The sequence below is a fragment of the Sturnus vulgaris genome, chromosome 35 (assembly GCF_052056855.1).
Source record: "Sturnus vulgaris isolate bStuVul1 chromosome 35, bStuVul1.hap1, whole genome shotgun sequence".
NCBI lineage: Eukaryota > Metazoa > Chordata > Aves > Passeriformes > Sturnidae > Sturnus > Sturnus vulgaris.
The window spans coordinates 628,538-645,721 of NC_142277.1; the positions used below are offsets into that span (position 1 = coordinate 628,538).

A 17,184-nucleotide genomic window follows, 5' to 3' on the forward strand; every position below is an offset into this window, starting at 1 on the left:
GGGGGCTCCGCAAGGGTCACACCTGAGCGGGGCAAATAAAAGGGGGGGGGGGGGTTAAAGGGAGGGGATTTGGGGGTCCCGGGGGGGGATTTGGGGGTCCCGGGAGGGGATTTGGGGGTCCCGGGGGGGATTTGGGGGTCTCAAGGGGGGATTTGGAGTCCCGGGGGAGGATCTGGGGGTCTCAAGGGGGGATTTGGGGGTCCCGGGGGTCTCACCCGCGTGGCCGAGGGTCTCTGCAGCCGCCGCTCCGGCCCGGGGGGGCTCAGCCTGGGGGTCCCCCCCGTGTCCGCCGGGGTCCTGCAGCCAAAAACCGCCGTGAGACCCCCCCGAAATACCCCCAAAACCTCACCTGCTGCCCCTCAACCCCCCCCAACCCTCACCTGCTGCCCCTCAACCCCCCAAAACCTCACCTGCTGCCCCTCAACCCCCCAAAACCTCACCTGCTGCCCCCCAACCCTCACCTGCCGCACCCTCGCCTCCTCCTGGCCACCGCCAGCCCCAATAACGGCACCAGGAACCCCTGAATCCCAAATCCTGAGCCCCCAACCCCTCCCCAAATCCCCCAAATCTCACCTGGCGCCCCCAAACCCTCACCTGGCTCCCCCTCTCCTCCTCCTGGCCACCGCCAGCCCCAATAACGGCACTAAGATCCCAAACCCTGAACCCCGAACCCTCACCTGGCGGCCCCAAACCCTCACCTGGCTCCCCCAAACCCTCACCTGGCTCCCCCAAACCCTCACCTGGCTCCCCCTCTCCTCCTCCTGGCCACCGCCAGCCCCACTCCCGGCCCCAGCAGCAGCAGCAGCGGGAGCGCGCACAGCGCCAGCGGCGCGGGGGCGCGGCGGGGCTGCGGGGCCGCCATTGGGGGTCCCCCCAAAATCTCCTCCTCGCAGCGGACCCCCATGAAACCGGGCGCGCAGGCGCACACGGGGCCCGAGAAGTGCGTGAAGCACGTGCCGCCGTTGCCGCACGGGTTGGGGGCGCAGGCACCGGCGCGGCGGCGGCACCGGGGCCCCCCGAAGCCCAAGGTGCAGGTGCAGGTGAAGGCGTTGGCGCCGTCCTGGCAGGTGCCGCCGTGCGCGCACGGGTTGGGGCTGCAATCGTCCGCGTTGTGCTGGCAGCGACGGCCCGAAAAGCCCGGGGGGCAACGGCAGAGCGGGGCCGAGCCCTGAGCGTCACGGCAGTGCCCGCCTGAGGCCGCACGGGATAACGGGAATGACGGAGGGATAACGGGAATGACGGCGGGGATAACGGGAATAACGGGGGGATAACGGGAATAACGGGGGGATAACGGGAATGACGGCGGGAATGACGGGGATAACGGGGGGATAACGGGAATAACGGGAATGACGGAGGGATAACGGGAATGACGGGGGGATAACGGGAATAACGGGGGGATAACGGGAATGACGGCGGGAATAACGGGAATAACGGGGGGATAACGGGAATGACGGCGGGAATGACGGGGATAACGGGAATAACGGGGGGATAACGGGAATGACGGGGGGATAACGGGGATGACGGGGGGATAATGGGAATAACGGGGATAACGGGAATAACCGGGATATAACGGGGATAACCGGGATAACGGGGATGACGGCGGGAATGACCGGGATAACGGGGATATAACGGGGGGATAATGGGGATAACGGGGATGACGGCGGGAATAACCGGGATAACAGGGATAGCGGGAATAACGGGAATGACGGGGATATAACGGGAATAACGGGAATAACGGGGATAACGGGGGGATAATGGGAATAACGGGGATGACGGGGATAACGGGAATGACAGGGGGATAATGGGAATAACGGGGGAATAACGGGGATAACGGGGATAACGGGAATGACGGGAATGACGGCGGAATAACGGGGAAATAACGCGGGGAATAATGGGGATAACGGGGATATAACGGGGATAACTGGGATAACGGCGGGAATAATGGGGGAAATAATGGAATTAACGGGGAATAACGGGGAAATAATGGGGATAGTGTGGGGAAATAATGGGGGAAATAACGGGGATAATGGGGGTGGGTTTGGGATATTTTGGGGGTGTTTGGGTGGTTTTTGTTTTTTTTTTTTGGGTTTTGGGGTTTTTTTGGGGGTGGGGTTTTGGGTTTTTTTTGGGGAAGGTTTTGAGGTATTTTTGGGGTTTTTTTGGTTTGTTTTTATTTTTTTGGGGGTGTTTTTGGAGTGGTTTTTGGGGTGTTTCTTGGGAGGTTTTTGGGTATTTTGGGGTTTTTTTGGGGTGTTTTTTTGGTATTTCTTGTTGGGGTTTTTTTGTTTGTTTTTAGGGGGTTTTTCGGGGGTTATGGGGGTGGGTTTTGGGGTTTTTTGTTGGTTTTGGGGGTGTTTTTTGGGGTGTTTTGGGGGTGTTTGTGGGGGTGTTTTTGGGGTGTTTTTTTGATTTTTTGGGGTGATTTTTGGGGTGTTTTTTGGTTTGGTTTTTGTTGTTTTTTGTTGTTTTTTGGGCTGGTTTTTGGGGTGTTTGGGGGTAATTTTTGTTTTTTTTTTTTTTTGGTTTTTAGGGGGTTTTTGGGGGGTTATGGGGTGTTTTTTGGGTATTTTTTTTGTTGGTTTTTGTTGGGTTTTGGGTGTTTTTTTGGGGTATTTTTTTTTGTTTTGGGGGGTTTTTGGGGGGTTATGGGCGTGGGTTTGGGGTATTTTTTTGTTGTTTTTTGGGTTGTTTTGGGGGGTTTTTTTGGGGTGTTTTTTGGGGTATTTTGGGGTATTTTTGGGATGTTTTTGGGCTGTTTTAGGGGTGTTTTTAGGGAGGTTTTTGGGCTATTTTGGGGCTGTTTTTTGGGCTGGTTTTTTGGCTATTTTTGGGCTGGTTTTGGGCTGTTTTTGGGCTGTTTTATTTTTTGGCTATTTTTGGGCTGGTTTTGGGCTGTTTTTGGGCTGTTTTGGGGCTGTTTTTGGGCTGTTTTTAGGCTGTTTTGGGGCTATTTTGGGGCTGTTTTTTGGGCTGTTTTTTTGGCTATTTTTGGGCTGGTTTGGGCTGGTTTTGGGGTATTTTTGGGGTGTTTTTTGGGCTATTTTTGGGCTGTTTTAGGGGTGTTTTTTGGGTATTTTTGGGCTGGTTTTGGGCTATTTTTGGGCTGGTTTGGGGCTGTTTTTGGGGTATTTTTGGGCTGTTTTGGGACTGTTTTTTGGGCTATTTTTGGGCTGTTTTGGGGCTGTTTTTTGGGCTATTTTTGGGGCATGTTTTGGGGGCTGTTTTTTGGGCTATTTTTGGGCTGGTTTTGGGCTGTTTTGGGGCTGTTTTTTGGTTGTTTTTTGGGTTGTTTTAGGGGTGTTTTTTGGGCTGTTTTGGGGGTATTTTGGGGCTGGTTTGGGGCTGTTTTTTGGGCTATTTTTGGGCTGTTTTTGGGCTGGTTTGGGGCTGGTTTTTGGGTATTTTTGGGGCTGGTTTTGGGCTATTTTTGGGGTGTTTTTTGGGCTGTTTTGGGCTATTTTTGGGCTGTTTTTGGTGTTTTTTGGGTTGTTTTAGGGGTGTTTTTTGGGTTGTTTTTTGGGCTATTTTGGGGCTGTTTTGGGGCTGTTTTTTGGGTATTTTTGGGCTGGTTTTGGGCTGTTTTGGGGCTGTTTTTTGGGTATTTTGGGGCTGTTTTGGGGCTGTTTTTTGGTTGTTTTTCTGTGTTTTTTCCCCGCCCGGCTCTCACCGTTGAGGCAGTAGTTGGGCTCGCACCGATCCGCCCGGCGCTCGCAGTTGGAGCCGCGGAATCCCGGGGGGCAGCGGCAGCTGTAACCGGGGGTCCCGGGGGGGCTCCCGGGGGGGCTCCCGGGGGGGCTCCCGGGGGGCTCCCGGGGGTCCCGGGCCGCGGGTCGGGGGCGCAGGCGCCGCCGTTAAAGCAGGGCCCGAGGGCGCAGGGGGAGGGGGGCACCTCCGGGAGGGGGAACGGGACCCCCGGGACCCCCGGGACCCCCGGGAGGGGATTGGGGACCCCCGGGACCCCCGGGACCCCCGGGAGGGGATTGGGGACCCCCGGGACCCCCGGGACCACCGGGAAAGGATCCGGGACCCCGGGAGAGGATTGGGGACCCCGGGAGCCCCGGGACCCCCGGGAGGGGATCCGGGAACCACCGAGAGCCCCGGGAGCGGCTCCATCACCACCGGGAGGGGATTGGGGACCCCCGGGAGCGGCTCCGGGACCACCGGGAGGTGATTTGGGATCAGCGGGACCCCGGGGAGGGGATCGGGGACCCCCGGGAGCCCCGGGACCCCCGGGAGCGGCTCCGGGACCCCCGAGGGATGATCTGACACCCCCGGGAGAGGATCCGGGAGCTCCGCGACCACCGGAGCCGCGTCCGGGACCCCCGGGAAGGCCCCGGGGACCTCAGGGACCCCCGGGGGCAGTGAGGAGGGCCCGGGGCTCCGGGGGTCGCCACCGGGGCCACCGAAGGAGCGTCCTGGGCCACCCCCGGGGGCTCCGGAGCCGCCGCCGGGGTCGCCGGTGCCACCGGGACGTCACAGCCGCGACCCTGCGGGGACAGCGCCGTTACCGGGACAGGGGCCCGGGGAGGGGTCCCGGGGGTCCCGGGGGTTCGGGGAGGGCTTGGGGGGTCCCGGGGGGGGGTTCGGGAGGGTCCGGGATGTTCCGGAGGTTCGGGGAGTTTCGGGGGCTCCCGGAGGGTCTCGGGGGGTCCCTGGGGGGGGTCCCTGGGGGGGTCCCGGGGGGGTCCTGGGGGGTTCCCGGGGGGAATTCCGGGGGGGTTCTCGGGGGGGTCCCTGGGGGGTTCTCGGGGGGGTCTCGGGGGGTCCCGGGGTCCCGGGGGTCTCCACTCACCGAGCAGACGCCGCCGCCGGCGCAGGCGCTGGGGGGGGGCACAGGGACCCCGACACGGCCCTGAGGGCACCGAGGGGGGGTCAGGGGACCCCGAACCCCGCGGGGGGTCCCCCCAAAGGGCGGTGGGGGGGGCTCAGGGATATTTATTTTGGGTGGGGGGGACTCACGGGGGGCGCAGCAGCGGCTCCAGCAGCGGCGGGGGGGGGGGGCGGGGCGCAGGGGGGGCAGGGGGGGCAGCGGGGGGCGCGGGGGGGGGAGGGGCAGCGCAGGCGGGTCCCGAAGCGCAGCCCCCCCCCAGCCCCCCCCCGCCACGGCCCCCCGGGCTCAGGCGCGGCCGCGAAACCGCGCGGGCCAAGAGACGGAGGGGGGGGCCTGGGGGGGGGCCGGGGGAGGGGGGGGTCAGCACCTCCGCAACCCCCGAGACCCCCCGAGACCCCCCAGAGACCCCCGAGACCCCACAGAGACCCCCCAGAGACCCCGAGACCCCCCTGAGACCCCCCAGAACCACCCTGAGACCCCCCAGAACCACCCAGAACCCCTGAGACCCCACAGAGACCCCCCCAGACCCCCGGAACCACCCAGAACCTCCAGAGACCCCTCAGAGACCCCCCCGAGATCCCCCTGAGATCCCCCAGACCCACAGAAACCCCCCGGAACCACGCAGACCCTTCGGAATCCCCCGGAGCCTCCCGAGACCCCCAGAACCACCCAGAACCCCAGAGACCCCCCGAGACTCCCCAGAGACCCCTGAGACCCCCCAGAGATCCCCCAGACCCCTGAGACCCCCCGGAACCACCCAGAGATCCCCCAGAGACCCCCCCAGACCCACAGAGACCCCCCGGAACCACCCAGACTCTTCGGAATCCCCCGGAACTCCCCGAGACCCCCCGGAACTCCCCAGAACCACCCAGAACCCCTGAGACCCCCAGAGACCCCCTCGGAACCTCTAAGCCCCCCGCCCCAGACCCTTCGGAACCCCCAGAACCCCCTAGACCCCCCCAGAGACCCCCCCAGATCCCCCCTCACCCCCGGGGGTCTCCTCCAGCTCCAGGACTCGACCACGAGCGAGACGCTGCCCTGGGGGGGGCGGGGCACAAAATTTGGGGGGGGGGGGGGCTCGTCCTTCCCGGGCCCTGGGGGGGCTCAGGGTTGGGGGGGGAGGGTCTCATTTTGGGGGATCGCAGGTTTTGGGGAGGGGTCTCAGGTTTTTTTGAGGGGGTCTCTGAGGGTTTTTTTGGGGGGGATTTCTCAGGGTTTTTTGGGGACTTTCTCGTATTTTTGGGGAGGGGGCTCTCAGGATTTTTGGGGCCTCTCAGGGTTTTTTGGGGGGTCTCTCAGGATTTTTTTGGGGGTCTTTCAGGGGTTTTTTGGGAGGGGTCTCAGGTTTTTTTGGGGGGATCTCTCAGGGTTTTTTTTGGGGGGGTCCCATATTTTGGGGAGGGGTCTCTCAGGGTTTTTTGGGGTCTCTCAGGGGTTTTTTGGGAGGGGTCTCAGTTTTTTTGGGGGGGGGTCTCTCAGGGGTTTTTTGGGGGGGGTCCCATATTTTGGGGGGGGTCTCTGAGGGTTTTTTTGGGAGGGGTCTCTCAGGGGTTTTTGGGGGGGGTCTCTCAGGGGTTTTTTTGCGGGGTCTCTCAGGGATTTTTTTGGGGAGGGGTCTCTCATTTTAGGGGGGGGGTTCTCTCAGGATTTTTTGGGTCTCTCAGGGGTATTTAGGGAGGGGTCGGTCCCATATTTTGGGGAGGGTCTCTCAGGTGTTTCTGGGGGGATTTCTCAGGGGTTTTTTGGGGGAGTCTCCCGTATTTTTGGGGGGGTCTCTCAGGGTTTTTTTGGGGGGTCCCTCAGGGTTTTTTTGGGGAGGGGTCTCTCATTTTGGGGAGTCTCCCGTATTTTTGGTGGGATCTCTCGGGTTTTTTGGGGGGGTCTTTCAGGGTTTTTTTGGGGGGGGTCTCAGGTTTTTTTGGTGGGGGTCTCTCAGGGATTTTTGGGGTCTCTCAGGGGTTTTTTGGGAAGGGGTCTCCCATATTTTGGGGAGGGGTCTCACCGGCCAGGGGAAGGCGAGCGGCAGCCGCAGCATCCGGGGGCTCCGGGGGCCGGGGGGGGGCCCGGGGGGGCTCTGAGCGACCCCCAGGCTGCAGCCCCTCCCCCCCCCGGGGGGTCGCAGGCAGAGCCGGAACAGGAGGCGGCAGCGGGGGGGGGGAGGGGCGGCCCCGCAGGGACCCCCCCCCAGGGAAAGGACCCGCAGCTCCAGGACCCCCCCGGGGCGCGCCTGGAGGGGGGGAGAGACCCCAAAATTACCCCGAAATCATCCCGAAACTATCCTAAAATTATCCCGAAATTATCCTAAAATTACCCCGAAATCATCCCGAAATTACCCCGAAATCATCCTAAAATTATCCCCGAAATTATCCCAAAATTACCCCGAATTTATCCCAAAGTTATCTCAAAATTATCCCCAAAATTTTCCCAAAATTACCCAAAATTATTCCAGAATTATCCTAAAATCATCCAAAAATTACCCCAAAATCACCCCAAAATCACCCCAAAACTATCCCAAATCAACCCCAAAATTACCCCAGAATTATCCCGAAATTATCCTAAAATTATCCCCGAAATCACCCCAAAATTATTCCAGAATTATCCCAAAATTACCCCGAAATTTTCCCCAAAATTCCCCAAAATTTTCCCCAAATTATCCCAAAATTACCACAAAATCACCCCAAAATTACCCCAAATTTCCCCAAAATTACCCCAAATTATCCCAAAAATTTCCCCAAATTATCCCAAATTTTCCCCAAATTTCCCCAAAATTATCCCAAATTATCCGAAATCACCCAAAATCACCCCAAAATTTTCCCAAAATTTTCCCCAAATTTCCCTAAAATTATCCCAAAATTATCCCAAAATTTCCCCAAAATTTTCCCCAAAATTTCCCCAAATTTCCCCCCCTCCCCCCAAATCCCCCCCTCCCCCATTCCCCTCCCCCCTCACCGGGCGGGCCGAGGAGGAGGAGGAGGAGGGGGAGGGCAGGAGGGGGAGGGGCGGCTCCATGGCCGGGCCGGGGCTCGGGGGGTTCTGAGCCCGGGGGCGACCCCAGACCCAATTTAAAGGGCCCGAGCCCCTCCCCCCGCCCCGGCCCCGCCCCAAACCCCGCCCCCAAAACCTCCCCAAAAAAAAGGGGAGGGGGCTGAGCCCGGGAATGCCCAAAAAATGGGGAGTGGATCCAAAAAGGGGATTGGATCCAAAAATGGGAGTGGACCCAAAAATGGGGAATTTGGAACAAAAATGGGGAGTGGATCCAAAAATGGGGAATTTGGAACAAAAAAATGGGGAGTGGATCCAAAAATGGGGAATTTGGAACCAAAATTGGGGATTCGGAACCAAAAATGGGGATTTAGGTCCAAAAAATGGGGATTGGATCCAAAAATGGGGAGTGGATCCAAAAATGGGGATTGGATCCAAAAATGGGGAAGTGGATCCAAAAATGGGGATTGGATCCAAAAATGGGGAATTTGGAACAAAAAATGGGAACTTGGACTGAAAAATGGAGATTCGGAACCAAAAAAAAGGAATTCAGATCCAAAAATGGGGATTCGGATTCAAATTGGGATTCGGAACCAAAATGGGGATTTGGACTCAAAAATTGGAATTTGGAACCAAAAAATTGGGATTTAGGTCCAAAAAATGGAATTTGGACTCAAAAATGTGGATTCGGAGCCAAAAATGGGGAATTCGGATCCAAAAATGGGAGATTCGGAACCGAAAACGGGAATTTGGAATCAAAAATTGGAATTTGGAACCAAAAATGAGGATTCGGACCCAAAAAAAAATAATTTGGAACCAAAAAAGGGAATTCGGGCCCCCAAAAAAGGGAATTCGGACACAAAAACGGGAATTTGGATCCAAAAAAAGGGAATTTGGGACCAAAAATGGGAATTTGGGACCAAAAATGGGGAATTCGGTCACTGAAGGCCCAAAATCCCCCGAGCAGAGACTCCCCACAAAGCACAGCACAGCCGGAGCCCCCCAATTCAGCCTTTATTCACCCCAAAACGGGGCCCGGAGACCCCCAAATACCCCCCGAAAAATCCCAAAAAATCCCAAAAAATCCCCCCAAAAATCCAAAAAATCCCCCCAAAAATCCCCAAAAAATCCCCCCAAAAAATCTCCAAATCCTCCCCCAAAAATCCCCAAAATCCCCCGGAGCCTCTCCCGGGATTTGGGATTTGGAACCGGGGAGGATTTTGTGGATTTTGGGGTTTTTTGGGAATTTTGAGGATTTGGGGATTTTGGGTTTTTTTTGCGGATTTGGGGGGATTTTTGGGTTTTGGGGGATTTTGTGGATTTTGTGGTTTTTTTGTGGATTTTGGGGATTTTGAGGATTTTGGTTTTTTGGGGATTTTGAGGATTTTCTGTTTTTTGAGAATTTTGGGTTTTTTGAGGATTTTGTGTTTTTTGAGTATTTTGTGTTTTTTGAGGATTTTGGGGATTTTTGAGGATTTTGGGTTTTTGAGGATTTTGGGGATTTTTTGAGGATTTTTGGGATTTTGAGGATTTTGTGTTTTTTCAGGATTTTGGTTTTTTGGGGATTTTGAGAATTTTGGGATTTTTTGAGAATTTTGTGTTTTTTGAGGATTTGGGGTTTTTTTGAGGATTTTGTGTTTTTTGAGGATTTTGGGGATTTTTTAAGTATTTTGGGATTTTTGGGGTTTTTTTTGGTGTTCCTGGGTCCTCCCCTCCCCGCTCTGACGCTGCCCCGCGACGTTTCCCCCGACGACGCGGCGGGCGATGACGTCGCCGATGACGTCATGGCGGCGTGGCGGTGACGTCACTGCTGCTTGGAGCGCGGCCAGAGGCGCGCGGCGAGCGAGCCCAGGAAAGGCCCCGGGGCTTCTTGCCTGGGCCAGCTCGGCCAAACGCTGCTGCTCCTCCTGCTCGGGGGGAAAAAAAACAAAAAATGGGGCTGGGGGCGACCCGGGAGAGGATTTGGGGGAAAAAAAAAGAAAAATTGGGGCTGGGGAGACCCGGGAGAGGATTTGGGGAAAAAAAAACAAAATTGGGGCTGGGGGAGACCGGGAGAGGATTTGGGGGAAAAAAACAAAAAATTGGGGCTGGGGGAGAACCGGGAGAGGATTTGGGGGAAAAAACCCGGGATTTGGTCTGGAGAGGGTCCCCAGGTGTGTCCCAGGTGTGTCCCAGCTGTCCCAGGTGTCCCCAGGTGTGTCCCACGTGTGCCAGGTGTGTCCCCAGGTGTCCCCAGGTGTGTCCCCAGGTGTCCCCAGCTGTCCCAGGTGTGTCCCAGCTGTCCCAGGTGTGTCCCCAGGTGTCCCCAGGTGTGTCCCAGGTGTATCCAGGTGTCCCCAGGTGTGTCCCCAGGTGTCCCAGGTGTGTCCCCAGGTGTCCCAGTGTGTCCCCACCTCCTCCAGGCGTGTCCTGCGCCGCTGGAACGCCGCCAGGGGATCTTCCTCCAGGGAATAATTCTCCAGCACCGCCCGCACGTCCTCGACCCCACTGAGGGCGATGGCTGGGGGGGAACGGGGACATGGGGGGACATGGGGGGACATTGGGGGACATGGGGGGACATGGGGGACATAGGGGACACTGGGGGGACATTGGGGGGACATGGGGGGACATTGGGGGACATGGGGGGACATGGGGGGACACTGGGGGACATTGGGGGACATTGGGGGGGACACTGGGGGCCGGTTGGGGGTTTGGGGAATTTTTGGGGAATTTTTTTGGGGGGGTTTAAGGGTTTTTTTGGGGCTTTTGGGGATTTTTTGGGGGGAGGTTTAAAGGGTTTTTTTGGGGAGGTTTAAGGGTTTTTTTTGGGTGGGGGGATTTTAGGGGTTTTTTGGGGGGGGGGGATTTTGGCCGGGTTTGGATGGATTTGGGGCAGATTTTGGGTGGGTTTGGGCAGGTTTAGGCTCGTTTCACCCACTCTTGAGGAAGGCAGCCAGGTCGTAGAGGGGCCCTGTACTCAGGGCTGGGTTTGGCTGGATTTGGGGCAGATTTTGGCCGGGTTTGGATGGATTTTGGCCGGATTTGGGCAGGTTTAGGCTCGTTTCACCCACTCTTGAGGAAGGCAGCCAGGTCGTAGAGCGCCCTGTACTCAGGGCCGGGTTTGATGGATTTGGCTGGATTTTGGGTGGATTTTGATGGATTTGGGTGGATTTGGATGGATTTTGATGGATTTTGGGTGGATTTGGATGGATTTTGATGGATTTTGGGTGGATTTGGGCAGGTTTAGGCTCGTTTCACCCACTCTTGAGGAAGGCAGCCAGGTCGTAGAGCGCCCTGTACTCAGGGCTGGGTTTGATGGATTTTGTGTGGATTTTGGGTGGATTTGGATGGATTTGGGGTGGATTTGGATGGATTTTGATGGATTTGGCCGGGTTTGGGCAGATTTAGGCACGTTTCACCCACTCTTGAGGAAGGCAGCCAGGTCGTAGAGGGCCCTGTCGTCGGAGGCGCCGTCCCAGCGCGGCAGGGCCAGCCCATTGTACGGCTGCAGCCGGAACGAGTCCCGGCGCCAATCCACCACCACCACCCGCGCCGGGTCCCCGGTTCAGGCACGAAATGTCCTGCGGGGGAGACCCCAAAGGTGGGATCCGGACCCTCGGGGGGGGTCTCGGGGGGCTCGGGGGGCTCGGGGGGAGCCCGGACCTTGACGTGGTGGCCGTCCATGTAGCGCGTGGCGTCGCGGAAGAGCCGGTAGGACACGAAGCCGTGGGGGTCGATGCTGTCGATCAGCGGGAACGCCGTCTGGGGAGGGGGCGTGGGGGCGTCTCAGGGGGGGTTTGGGGGGGTCCAAAATGGGAGGGGGGGAAGGGGGGGAAGGGGTCCCCGTCCCTACAGGAGGTCTCGTGTGAGACCCCCCGAAAAATTCCCTGAAATGGCTCCAAAACGCGGCCGGGTGGGGATGGGGAGGGGAGGGGGGTTCCTTAAAGACCCCACCAAAAAAAAAAAAACCAAAAAAAACCCCAAACCCCTCTCAAAAACAGCAAAACACACCAAACCCCTCCTAAAAACAACAAAACCCCTCCTAAAAACATCAAAACCCCTCCCAAAATCATCAAAACCCCTCCTAAAAACAACAAAATCCCTCCCAAAAACACCCAAATCCCTCCCAAAAACACCAACTCCCCCCAAAAAACACCAACCCCAACCCAAACGCCTCCCAAAACCCACAAAAGCCCTCCTAAAAACAACAAAACCCCTCCTAAAAACAACAAAATCCCCCCAAACCCCTCCCAAAACCACCCAAATCCCTCCCAAAAACACAAAACCCCTCCAAAACCCCTCTCCAATCCCCAGGAACACGAGGGGGCTTCATCACTCCCTGGCAGCCTCACGGGGAACCCCCAAAATCCCCCCCACCCCCAAAAAAAACCCCCCCCCCAAGGTGCCCCCAAAACGCAGCCCCACACGGGGCAGGCCTGGGAACGATTCTCCCTTCTCCCACCTGGGTTTTGGGGAGGTTTTTGGGGGGTTCTGGGTTCGTTTTCTTTTTTTTGGGGGTCGATTTTCCACAGAGGTTTCGAGGTGTCCCCAAACCATCGAGCCAATTAAAAAAAACAAAACTCAGATCTCCTTCAATCCCTCCCCCCAAAAAAAAACCCCCAGGAATCCCCCAGAAACGGCTCCAGGAGCCCCCCAGACCCCCAAAAAATCCCGAATTCCCCCCGAATTCCGCCCTCACCATGCCGGTCTCGGAGGTGAACACGACGATCTCGTAGAGGGGCGCCAGCTGCTGCAGGAGGTGCTCGATGCCCGGGCGCTTCTTGAACCTCCAGCCCGTCACCAGCTGCGGTTTGGGGCGAATTCGGGCGTTTTTGGGGCTTCGGGAATGCTGGGAGGGGTCTGGGGGGCTCTGGGAGGGGTTTCTGGGGGGGTTTCGGGCGGGGGGAAACGCGAGGAGTTTGGGTTGAAAAGCGGCATAAAAATCACCCCCCCCCAAAAAATCACCCCCCCAAAAAAATCACCCCCCCCCAAAAAATCACCCCCCAAAAAAATCACCCCCAAAAAATCACCCCCCAAAAAAATCACCCCCCCAAAAATCCCCCCCAAAAAAATCACCCCCCCAAAAAATCACCCCCCCAAAAAAATCACCCCCCCAAAAAATCACCCCCCAAAAAAAAACCCCCAAAAAATCACCCCAAATCCAGCACCCCATGAGGGGTCAAGAAATTGGGGGTTTGGGGAGTTTTGGGGGGGTCTTGGGGGCGTTTCTGGGGGGTTTTGAGGGGCGTTTTGGAGTTTTCTGGGGAATTTTGAGGGGCGTTTTTGAGGCGTTTCGGGGATTTTTGGGGTTTCTGGGATTTTTGGGGTTTCTGGGATTTTTGGGGTTTCGGGTTTTTTTGGGGTTTCAGGGTTTTTTTTGGGGATCAGCCGTGGGGACCAGGAGGGTTTTGGGGGGTCTGGGGTCGCTCACCGACCACTCGGGGTGCAGCAGGACCCCCGTGAGCTCGATGACCAGCGTGTAGGGGGCTGGTAGTAGGGCTCCCGCAGGGGTCCGGCAGCAGCTTGGGGCTCGTGGGCTCGATGATCATCTGGGGACAGAGGGGACAGAGACCCCAAATGGGGACAGGGACCCCCAATGGGGACAGAGACCCCAAATGGGACAGGGACCCCCAATGGGGACAGAGGGGACAGGGACCCCAAATGGGGACAGGGACCCCAAATGGGGACAGGGACCCCCAATGGGGACAGAGACCCCCAAATGGGGACAGGGACCCCCAATGGGGACAGGGACCCCTAATGGGGACAGAGACCCCAAATGGGGACAGGGACCCCAAATGGGGACAGGGACCCCAATGGGGACAGGGACCCCCAATGGGGACAGGGACCCCCAAATGGGGATAGAGACCCCCAAATGGGGACAGGGACCCCAAATGGGGACAGGGACCCCCACTGGGGACAGGGACCCCAAATGGGGACAGGGACCCCCAAATGGGGACAGAGAGGACAGAGACCCCAAATGGGGACAGGGACCCCCAAATGGGGACAGGGGGGACAGGGACCCCAAACTCGAGGTCGCCCCCCAAAGTCGCCCAGGACCCCCCAACCCTCGTCCCCTCCCCCAGGCTGGGGCCACCCCCCAACCCCGGGTGGGTGCCAGAGCCCCCCCCTCCCCTCCGCCCCCGGCCCTGGGGACCCCCCGAACCCTCCCCGAACCCTCCCCGAACCCCCCCGAACCCTCCCCGAACCCTCTCCGAACCCTCCCGAACCCCCCCGAACCCTCCCGAACCCCCCCGAGCCCCCGAGCCCCACCTGTCTGTAATCCTTGAAGTATTTGATGGTTCTGCGCAGGTGCCGGATCCCCACGGGGTCTGCGGAGCCCCCGTGAGACCCCAGGGGGGACAGAGACCCCAGGGGGGACAGAGACCCCCCCAAAAGGGACAGAGAGCCCCCAAAAAGGGACAGAGACCCCCAGGGGGGACAGAGACCCCCCCCCAAAAGGGGACAGAGACCCCCCCAAATGGGGACAGAGACCCCCCCAAAAGGGGACAGAGACCCCCCCAAAGGGACAGAGACCCCCCCCAAAGGGGACAGAGACCCCCAGGGGGGACAGGAACCCCCCCCCCTCGCTCGAACCCCCCCCCCCAAAAGAATCCCCAAATTTCCCTTTTGTGTCGCACCGGGGCGTGAAAGGGGCTGGGGGTGACACCGAGGTGACAAACGGCGCCGGGGGGGGGGGGGGGGGTGGCACCGGGGGGTGGCACCGCAGTGTCCCCTCCCCTGTCACCTGGGGGTCACTCACCGCTGTCGAACTCATCGGGGATCTGTGGGGGACAGGAGGGGACACTGAGGGGACACCGAGGGGACACTGAGGGGACACTGAGGTGGCACCGAGGGGACATTGAGGGGACACCGAGGTGGCACCGAGGGGACATCCGGGGGGGAAGGGCCAGCCCGGGGGGACAGGGACAATTCGCGGGAGGTGACACCGCGGCCTCACGTCCTGTTGTCCCCTCCGGGCTCATTGTCACCCTCTGCCACCCCCTTTGATGTCGCCGCGTCCCCCGGATGTCCCCCCCCATCCCCCCCGGGGACAAAAAGGGGCTCCGGGTGACAAAAGTGACACCCAGCGCAGGGACACGGGGGAAGGGGGCGGGGCCTTTGGGGACCTGCCACCCTCCCTGGGGACAACCGGGGACAGCCCAGCCCCCCCTCTGTCCCCTCACCTTGTCCCCGTGCTCGTCCACCGCGTTGCTGCCTGCGATGGGGACATTGGGGACACCGGGGGGACACCGGGGACATCGATCAGCGCCACCCCGGTGTCCCCAGAGCCCCTGGGGACACAGGGGACACGAGGGGACACCGAGGGGACATCGAGGGGACATCGAGGGGACATCGAGGGGACACCGAGGGGACACTGAGGGGACACTGAGGGGACACTGAGGGGACATCGAGGGGACACCGAGGGACACTGAGGGGACATCGAGGGGACACGAGGGGACACTGAGGGGACATCGAGGGGACACTGAGGGGACACGAGGGGACATCGAGGGGACATCGAGGGGACACCGAGGGGACACTGAGGGGACACTGAGGGGACACTGAGGGGACATCGAGGGGACACCGAGGGGACACTGAGGGGACATCGAGGGGACACGAGGGGACACTGAGGGGACTCGAGGGGACACGAGGGGACATCGAGGGGACACCGAGGGGACACCGAGGGGACACGAGGGGACACGAGGGGACACTGAGGGGACATCGAGGGGACACCGAGGGGACACAGGGGACACGAGGGGACACGAGGGGACATCGAGGGGACATCGAGGGGACATTGGGGAGACACTGAGGAGACTTTGGGGGACGCTTGGGGACATCGGGGCACACCTGGGGACACACAGGGGACATTGGGGACATTTGGGGACACTCGAGGACACTCGGGGACATTCAGGGACACTCGGGGACACTCGGGGACATTTGGGGACACTCGGGGACACTCGGGGACATTCAGGGACACTCGGGGACACTCGGGGACATTTGGGGACACTCGGGGACACTCGGGGACATTCAGGGACACTCGGGGACATTCAGGGACACTCGGGGACATTTGGGGACACTCGGGGACATTCAGGGGACACTCGGGGACACCCGGGGACATTTGGGGACACACCGAAGATGTAGAGCACGGCCACCCCGCCGGTGGCCGCCAGGAGCCCCCCCAGGCGCAGCGCCAGGCGCCGCAGCGACCCCCGCGCCGGGTCCTCGTCCTGCGGGCCAGGAGGGTCCGCGGCCACCTGCGGGGACAACGGGGACAATGGGGACACCTGGACACCTGCGGGGACAACGGGGACACTCGGGGGGGTCCGCAGTAACTGCGGGGACACAGAGCTGAGACCTGGCGGAGCCAGGAGGAACACCTGGGCACACCTGGGCACACCTGGGGACACCTGGGCACACCTGGGGACCATGGGCACACCTGGGGACACCTGGGGACCATGGGGACACAGCTGGGACCATGGGGACACCTGGGCACACCTGGGGACCATGGGGACACCTGGGCACACCTGGGGACACCTGGGGATATCTGGGGACCACGGGGACACCTGGGACCATGGCACACCTGGGGACACACCTGGACACAATGGAGGGGGATCCCCGGCCACCTGCCGGGGGTGACACCTGGGGACCGTCGGGAGCCCCGGAGCCCCCCGGGGACCCTCGGGGGTGGCCGCAGATTTTGGGGAGCCCCGGGCCCGCCCCGCGCGGGGTCACGGCCACGCGCGGCCCCCCCCACGTGTCCCCCCCGTGTCCCCACCTGGTGCTGCCGCAGCCGCTCCCGCAGCACCGCGGCCGTGTCCGAGCCCGCGGCGGGGCCGCTGAGGGGGCGGCGGGGCCCGCCCGGAGCCCGGGGCGGCAGCGCGGGGGTCGCGGCCCGGCCCCGGCGCGCCCCGAGCGCCGTGCGGAGCCCCCAGGCCGCCGCTCGCCCCGCCGCGGACGCCGCCATGTTGTTGTACGGCAAAGCGCCGGCGCGGGAGCGGCAGCCAATGGGATCTGCGCGGCCGGGAAGGGCGGAGCCAATCAGAGACGAAGACTGGGGGCGGTGGGCGGGGCAGGGAGGGAGGTGGCCAATGGCGGCGTTGCGAGCGACCAATAGCGGCTCGGGGAGGCGGGGCCAGCGGATGGACAACCAATCAGAGAACGCGCTGGCGGAAGAGGCGCGAAGCCCGGGGATCACGTGCAGCCAGGCCCGGGTCAATGGCGGGGCCGCGACCCCCGAAACCAACCCCAAAATCCGGAAACGAACCCCAAAATCCGGAAACGAACCCCAAAATCCCGAAACCAACCCCAAAATCCGGAAACCAACCCCAAAATCCGGAAACCAGCCCAAAAATCCCGAAACCAACCCCAAAATCCCGAAACCAGCCCCAAAATCC

The 17,184-nt window shown here is 60.1% G+C and overlaps 2 protein-coding genes across 2 annotated transcripts; both read right to left on the reverse strand.

Moving 5' to 3' along the window:
• Window positions 1-16: 16 nt before the first annotated feature.
• Window positions 17-7,094, reverse strand: LOC148220563 (delta-like protein 3; the record flags this gene model as incomplete). The annotated part of the gene is given in 11 exon segments (XM_088155161.1): window positions 17-22; window positions 216-297; window positions 741-1,191; window positions 3,668-3,769; window positions 3,832-3,897; window positions 4,268-4,487; window positions 4,793-4,852; window positions 5,014-5,117; window positions 5,120-5,164; window positions 5,737-5,869; window positions 6,834-7,094. Coding segments are annotated over 11 exon segments (1,530 nt in total), but the record flags the coding sequence as incomplete, so codon positions are not given.
• A 2,039-nt stretch (window positions 7,095-9,133) lies between these two features.
• Window positions 9,134-16,755, reverse strand: TIMM50 (translocase of inner mitochondrial membrane 50). The gene is given in 15 exon segments (XM_088155179.1): window positions 9,134-9,678; window positions 9,680-9,720; window positions 10,207-10,313; window positions 11,216-11,351; window positions 11,353-11,373; window positions 11,456-11,554; window positions 12,492-12,596; window positions 13,224-13,279; window positions 13,282-13,299; window positions 13,302-13,341; window positions 14,063-14,121; window positions 14,553-14,574; window positions 14,977-15,008; window positions 15,921-16,044; window positions 16,566-16,755. Coding segments are annotated over 15 exon segments (1,110 nt in total). The 5' UTR covers window position 16,755; the 3' UTR covers window positions 9,134-9,617.
• Between the last annotated feature and the right edge of the window lie 429 nt (window positions 16,756-17,184).